This window comes from Gavialis gangeticus, unplaced genomic scaffold (genome assembly GCF_001723915.1).
Source record: "Gavialis gangeticus isolate Ggan-Ray unplaced genomic scaffold, GavGan_comp1, whole genome shotgun sequence".
In the NCBI taxonomy this organism is placed as follows: domain Eukaryota; kingdom Metazoa; phylum Chordata; order Crocodylia; family Gavialidae; genus Gavialis; species Gavialis gangeticus.
Window position 1 is genome coordinate 10,058,064 of NW_017729030.1, and position 8,092 is coordinate 10,066,155.

At 39.6% G+C, this 8,092-nt stretch overlaps 1 protein-coding gene across 6 annotated transcripts in view; it reads right to left on the bottom strand.

Moving 5' to 3' along the window:
* Positions 1-8,092, bottom strand: part of TBCK (TBC1 domain containing kinase) — a 274,925-nt gene that overhangs the window by 194,792 nt on the left and 72,041 nt on the right. For all 6 annotated transcript variants that reach the window (XM_019521937.1, XM_019521932.1, XM_019521933.1 and 3 more), the window contains 5 exons: positions 7,162-7,300; positions 5,684-5,783; positions 3,781-3,830; positions 3,102-3,231; positions 705-803 (listed from right to left, as the gene is read on the bottom strand). In XM_019521937.1, the coding sequence (XP_019377482.1) occupies positions 705-803; positions 3,102-3,231; positions 3,781-3,830; positions 5,684-5,783; positions 7,162-7,300 (518 nt within the window). The remainder of the gene's footprint in view (positions 1-704; positions 804-3,101; positions 3,232-3,780; positions 3,831-5,683; positions 5,784-7,161; positions 7,301-8,092) is intronic.

Below are 8,092 nucleotides of genomic sequence, written 5' to 3' on the forward strand. Positions count from 1 at the left end.
TCCAAATCATATTTGTTTATGTTCCTATATTATCACCACATTTACCCACAAACCATACATACTTTTCCCCCCAAAATTTGGTCCCATAAACTAAGGTGCATATCTTAAGCAGGGAAACTGATCTTCTGCCTGGAACAGAAATACCCTGCTTTTATTCCTGTTCCACAGTGCAGCAGCAGTGGCATTACTATTCAGCTAGCCAAGGAGAAAATTGACTTAAAGGCTCATTGTTTTTTGTTTCATAGGCATTAAAAATTGGTCTCTCCTGTCTAGTGGTCTTGATGTTCCATCAAATAAGCTAACTTTTTTAGGACAATTGTACAGTCTGCTTGCTGCTTCTGGTCTTTTTTTTTCCTATTTCACAGCCCTGGAGACTCTTTAGCTCTTTTCAAAATCATACATCCACCCATGGAAACCAATTTTCAACAGCAGTTAGAGTTTCAGCTTTTAGTTAGGGAGGACAGGGAGGGCAAGTCAGCTGATGGCTAGGTTCTGTCCCTGTTCTACGAATTTATAAATCTTGAAAAAAATCTCTCTTCACTCTGCCTTTCAATTTTTATTCCGGCGCATGTTGTACAAAAGAAAAATACAGTATTGTATTGTACTAAATAGTGCAAACTGTACCTATCCAATTATCAACCATCTTCCGTCACCCCTCTCCCCAAATATTTTTAGTTAGTGTGAATTCTATTTATACTTCTTACCTCAACCCCCAGGAGGGCAGCCCAGGTTAAGCCTCTCAGAAGTGGAGGAATGTCAACCCTGGCTTCTTTCCAGATTTGATTTTTTTTGTATGGATAGGCCTGCAAAAACATCACTTTCTTAAAAGCAAAGAAAAGCCTTCTTTTCATAAAAGCTTCTGTGCCACTAAACACACACATAGAAAAGCTGCTCTTCTAGATGAAAGATGCTTAACCTTGGACCCTTTCTACTTGTTACATTTATGTGGCAGCTTAGGGTTTTGACAATCAACTGATGGTTGACCCCAGCTTGGACAGCCCTGGGTCTCAAATCTGGGGCTATCTGGGCTGGGACCAACAATCAGCTCAATGTCTGCCCAGAGAGTCCCAATGAAACAGATGTGGGGCTGACAATAAGCTGGCTGCTGGCCTCATCACCATAGTTGGGTCTCAGATGGGTCCCAGTGCAGTCCTGAGGGCAATAATCAGCTGATCATCAGCCCCAGACCACACAGGGCTGATTAAAGACCCTGGTGCAATGTGGGGTTCAAGCTGACAATTGACTAATTGTCAACTCCATCATGACACTCATCTACCAAATTGCTGGTGTAGGAAGAGCATGGGATCGTGATCCTGGGCTCTGCTTACATTGGCAAGTACATTTGCAAAAGGCAAAACTGCTAGCATCAGGGGTTAGATCCTATTATGCCTTTAAATTAATGTGTGCCAGGCCCTATCCTGCCTTTCCTACTCCAGACCAACACCCATGTATTGGAAGCAGAAGACTTTTCATCATGTTTCTTTATATTTGAAAGATTTAAAAGTAAGTTTTGTGTTTGCATAGCTTATAATTTCATCTTCATCGAGTATTCGCTTTAATGGTATAACCAATCAATTATTTTTTAAAATATCTCAGTTCATTATGTACGAGAAACCAAATAAGATTAGTCTACTGTGTGCCTCCTTAAACAGCCATCTCTTGTGAAATCATTTGGCTGAGAAAATCCAAAATGCCTTGCCCTAAATATACATAAACCTCTTTTTTGGACAATGCAACCACAGTACTAATATATAATGCTTGACAGCAAGAAAAATCTCACAACTTGGAAAGTCCAATACAAGAAGTGTCACCAGACTGTTTATTTCTACACCACTCAGATTTGTTTCTGTAGTCAGGTTTAGCATATAGCTGTTAGAAATGAGAGGTGTAGCATCCATTTGAGTAAACTCCAATTCTTACTCTTCTTTGTTTTGGCTGTTACTAGAGGCTTCTCCATTTCTTCCCATTTCTCCTATGCTTATTTCCTGTAATCTCCGATTCAGTTCTCTTCCCTTTTCTTCCTACCTTCTCTCCAATCTCCAGTTAGCTGAGGGGTTCTCCCATTCTCCAGAGCACATGGGAGCCTGTGTGCTCAATGATGTCCATATCATAGAATCAATGAGTCGGAAGGGACCTAGACAGATCATCTAGTCCGACCCCCTGCCATGGGCAGGAAGGAGCACTGGGGGTGGGAGGGGTCATAAGACCCCAGCCAGGTGCCTATCCAGTTTCCTCTTGAAGATCTCCAGGGAAGGTGAGAGCACCACCTCTTTGGGAAGCCTATACCAGGCTCTAGCCACCCTTACAGTGAAGTAATTCTTCCTAATATCTAACCTAAACCTATCCTCCCTCAGCTTGTGGCCATTGTTCCTGGTGACTCCAATGGGGGCCCTGGTGAACAGACTTCCAGAGATGTTCCAGAGATTGGGCACAGGCTACACATGTGCAGCAGGAAGTGAGACTGTGGGATCTCACCTAAGATCCCATCCTTGACTACCCATGAGCCAGCAGGTAGCAAAGCTTAGGTCCCTGCATACCCCAAGATGGGAGGTCTGATCATCTCACTAGGGTTCCCAGGCAGGACAGCATATGGTGCTTTCCTGTGACTGGGAGCTCTGATCTGTTTATCTGGGCTCCCAGCTGGGGAAGGGCATGGTGTACTCCCCCAGCTGGGATCCCTGATCATCTGAGAGGTGCTTGATAGGACTGTAGTGCTGGAACTGACAATCAACTCTCTGTCAGCCCTGGGTCTGGTTCACTGGGTCTGTCCGGGGAACCATCAGCTTTTCTTGATGTCAGGTACTATTTATCAGTACTGTGATGGCACTGCCAAAAGAAAGAGGTTTGTGGATATTTAGGGTGACTAAGTCAAATGATTACACACAACTGTGTAAGGAGACACACAAACAGTTATGTGCAATAACTGTGGCCAGTTTCCATCACACTTTTAACTGAACATGTGGACAGTGTCTAGCCTCTGGAGCACACAGAAGCCTTTCAAGACTGCCATGTGCTTCAGAGTCTGGGATAATAGACTAAATCCACTTATCTATTCAATTAATGGAAACCAAAACTACTCCAGTATGATTAAGATTCCATACCTTCAGTAACCTGTCAAAAAGGATGATTCTGTTTAGCTGGTACTCTGTGTCCCTCTCTCGGATGATCAGAGGAAGATTGGCAGCTGCAGACAGCTCATTATTACTATTTGAATGAGGTAAATTTGACTGGCTGGAAAAGAATGGGAAAAACAGGAGTAAAGAGTGACTAAACAGCCTTAATTTTAAAGAAGTACAGCCTGGAAATGCTGTTATGTTGGAAGCTGGGGTGGAGTGTTGTAGCCATGATACTCTAGGAAATATGCAAGAAACAAGGGTTGTTGGTAAAAATGCTTGAAAACATGTGTAATGCCTCTTCCCAATTATACAGTTAGCCCAATAAAAGATGTCAATAAAAGAACCTTACTTGTCTTTATGCTGGAAGACAATTAGGAAAGACGTTTCCATGTATGGAACAGTAACACCGTATTCAGTGCTGTACTGTGAGAACCACAGATTTTCAAAATACTTAACTAAAGTTAAACTTGTAAATTTAACCACCTTTAAGTGTACCTATTTTCAAAAAGCACTCAGAAGCATTCACCCACATCAGAAGCCTAAATAAGGATGTATGGTATTAGCATTATATTTCTAATTTTGGAAAATCTTGGTCCGAATATGCACTGTGCAACTATAATAGTTAATCAAAAATAACTAATAAAATTTGATTACATATACTTACTCATCTTCAAGCAGCGGATAAAATGCTTCCCCACCCACATCTTTTAGCCTCTGTAGAGTTTGGAAAAAAAATTTAAAAAAAAGTTATTTCACATGAGGCCATTCCTTGGTATTTTAATGGAAAATATACAAAGAAATGCAAAAAGCAATTTTTAAAATCTTGACTGGTGTTCGACTAGATATTAAGTTAATTGTGATAAGGGACAGAAGAAGGAAGATCTACCCTTAGATGGCAGCAATAATGCATAAACATTTAATGTTTTATATTCTACTGAGCGAATGGAATCTCTCTCTACAAATTTAATCAATTCTAAAAATTATTCTTACCTTATCTATACACCCCCTACTTTTCCTACAAAAGACTTCTGATTCATATAGCTGCAAACCAAAGTGAAAGAATTTGGTTCTGCTTTTCTAATCAAGACAAGCTATGTTAATTACTTCACTTTTCATAAAGACATCTGAGAGCAAGTCGGTTATATAAACATTCCCTGTGAAAAAGACAGGCAGGCAAGACAGCACTTAATTCCTGGAGTGTATGGACATCTTCAGTGCAGGGTGATTAACGTTTAATTCCATCTTCCCAACAGTGTTCTCTTCTGCAGTACAATCCCTAACCTAGAGGTAGAGTACCATTTCTTCTGGGGACTGATAGAGCAGATCAGACTTCTCAGTTCATTCAGCACTGATCCTTTTTTGATTACCATCACTGTGCTCTTTGCCAGAAGGAGTGTTTGAAGGATTCCCTGAGGTGTGGTTAAATGCCCCACCCCCTGCAAACTAACTGCATAAATTGGACTAGGAAATTGGAAAGACTCAGAGCTTTCTCGTTTGTAAGGATAGTAGCCTGTGCTAGTTATGCTTAATTCAATGTGGTTTTCTAACAATATGAAAAAGAACTATTACTGAGCTTGGGGAGATTTTTGACATAGTTTTAGACTAGATTGCTTAGTTGTCACAAATTCCATCTCAAGACTTGTAAGAAACAATAGGAAAATTTGTTAGAAGACATTAAAAGTGGGTTGATCTTTTATTTGGATATTCAGGAACTTTCTACAGAGAGAAAGGTGGACTTGTTAAAGAAACATCGCCTGAACCAAAAAGATAAAACGTTCTATTTCTATAATTAAATTAGCACTGAATGTTAAACTTATTCTCATAAAACAGCTGTTACATCAAAACAAAACTGAATACAAATTTCATTTCACACAAAGAAGATGATATATTTTTTCTGTGTAAACTTATTTCCATTAAATAAATAAATAAATAATCAGAATCTGTGTGTCTGAGTCTTCTTGGTGTCGGAATCAGTGCCCAAAGGAGTTTTGAAAGAACAACACTGATTTTATTTTTGCTATTTTGTAGGGCTGTGCAAAATTTTGACAGCTGTTTTGTTTCAGAGGTGTTCCAGCCTGTTTCAGCGCCTGAAACACTGAATCCAAAATGAAAGGAAAGGCTCCGAAACATTTCTGAAATGTTTTGGAGGCGCCCCCCCCACCCCCGAATAGTTTGGCTCAGCCCCACAGCCCTCCTTTTAAAGTGCCAGGAGGCTGGGGCAGGAGGGGATGGGGCCAGGCAGGGCAGCGATGGGGGCTTCTCCCATGTCCCCCGCCACCAGGGCAGAGGCAGGCACAACTGGAGGAGCTGCGGGAGAACTTGCAGCCACCTGGCTGTGCCTGCCTCTCCCCAGCCGATCCAAATCTCCAAATCAGTTGCAAAACAGCATCAAAACTCTGAAACAGATTTGGTTGAACCGAAATGGAACAGTGATCCAAAACACCGAAACAAACCACTGTGCTCTAAAATGGCCGAAACCAAAATGAAACATAGCCCTACTATTTGGGAATATAAAAACATAGTTACTACAGCTGGAACACAAGCACTTAGCAATGGCTTTTTCTTACATTTCTCAGTTGGTACAGTGACAGTGTCACAGTTGTGTCATCAAGAAGGGAACTTCTATCTCGTCCTTGTCCAAAACTCTCACCATCCTCTAACAAAAAACTTTGAAGAGAGAAAAACCCAAATCCTGGTTATTTTAAAAGAAAATATTTAGCTCAAAAGAACAAAGTTCTATGTCAATTCAATTGGTATTTTCTTTTTAAGAAGAAACAAATGCTGAAATTACACTATATTGTCTCCTGACTACAAAGCCAGCTACCAAGGGGATGTGCAATACATTGAAATGCTGAAAAAGTTCCAAATGAAATAGCCACATCAGGTTTTTTAATGTGTACAATCTATAGCTTCTTATCCAAGACAACATATCTGAGGATTACCAGCAATGAAGAGGAAAGAGAAATAAATGCCACTGTCAGTCAAAAGCTGAAAAATCAACAATGACAGTGACAGACATGATGGGAACTTTGTCCACTCCTCCTCAGTTACAGATGACAGCTGTGACACAGTATTTGGCAGGCTATTTGCACTCTGTGTCTATGTCAGATTAAGCCCTCAGAACCACAAATAAATCCAAAAAAGAGTAAACACAAACAAACAGTCCATGGAAGGGAATGTTCTTGACACAGAAAGTTTCTAGAAAGAAAACTGAAGGATCATATTCTGTTGCTGCTTCAGGAAAATAAATTATATAGCAATAGGTAAGTGATTAAGCATTCACTAAAACTTCAACCCATTACACCATTCACCAAAGCTCAAGGCTAAACTTTGCCCCCTTTTGGTTTGCAATGAAAATATGGTGCTTGTTATTCACTGCTGACTTAGTATATTACTTAACTACCAGAAGAGAGCTACAATCTGATCTGCACCACTGCAGTAGTCTTCATATACTAAGATCAGACTGCAGGACACAGTTGGAGTGTGTAGTAAAAATTTCAATAGGACTCCAGTAGCAATGCATTGAATTATTTCACAGCTTGGAAAGTTCTTAAACCATGTAGCATCTGTACAAAATAAAACCATTTTTTATGAAAAACTGAATGGCTTGATGTGTTGGATACAGTGAGTTGAATGTATTGTGTAAATGTATGCACTATTTGCATTTTGTATTTTTAAGATGTACTGCACTGCATACTAAATGCACAACATTTTAGTGAGCAATGTTATAGAATAATTTAATGTTATGGCACATAATGAACCTGCAGATTTTATTATAGGGTGGTATCTTCCCTATGCATTCTTTTTAACAAATTTTGCAAGGTACTATTAAGTTTTGATGGCTGGTATAAGTCAGGCAATGCAACAGAGACACATGTGGAGGTGTTGATCTTTTCACTATTCTTCACAACGTTACCTTCAAACTTCCTTCAAAGTGAGAACTCAGAACTTCTGAAAAACACACCTAACATTTTTTTGAGCCATTTTCTACACCAACCCCCTTTTCTCATGTTTTCATTTTCAAAAGTGTGTTCTTTTTTCTTACTTGGGGAGTGTACAGATGGGTGGCTTTGATCTGATGATTTCCTTGTTGACAAGTTCTTTCTCCAAGTCTCCTCCAGCCAAGCACCAGAGATGATAAACCTCTTCAATTGATCTTTCTGCTAGGTAATCACAGTCTTCATCTATTAACAGAAGCCAAATATAAATGAATTATAGTGAGATAAAACAGCTGCTTAAGAAGTTATCATTCTAAACAGATTTTTGTTAGAAAGATCAGATATGGGTCAGGTATCCTGATGCGATAGTAGAGGAAAAGCAATCTTCTGTTTGCAATTGCTGAAAGGAAAGTTCATAAGAAAAGAGACTGGGAAGATTCTGGAGTTTTCTTGCATCACATAAGCAAGTGAAAAATACTGTCTCATTTGGTGCCAGAAAAACAGAACAAAATCAGATAGATGTAATTAAACCACTGAATTACACTTAAGGCTCCAATCTATCACACGTGACACACACATTGGCACTCTGAAGCTTTAGCGTCACAATATTAAATAATACAATTTTCCAAAATAAGCACTCTACATAGGTTCTAGAAAGGATGATAGCAGCCCATTCCACTTGTATGAAAACTGCAAACAGGTACAAAAAGAAATTCCTCTCTCTTTTGAACTTAAGGCAAGACAGTTCTAAACTTGTGTGGTTTTTTTGGTCTCTAAATGCAGCCTCTGCCAGAGAGATTTGGTTAGTCCCATAACTTTGAATTTCTCTGCTGGCTAAATAAACTCTAACAAAACTACAGCCCATATCACAGGATGTGCCCAAGGAGAACCCTGTCCCCAAGTCGCTACATTGTGTGATGAAGGTAAAAGGTACCAGTCCTCAAATTAAAAAAAAATCTCAAAAGCCATTCACAAACCATTTGTGGGTGGTTATCAGATATGATGATGAACAAGTACAGAAAAAATAAAGAACACAGA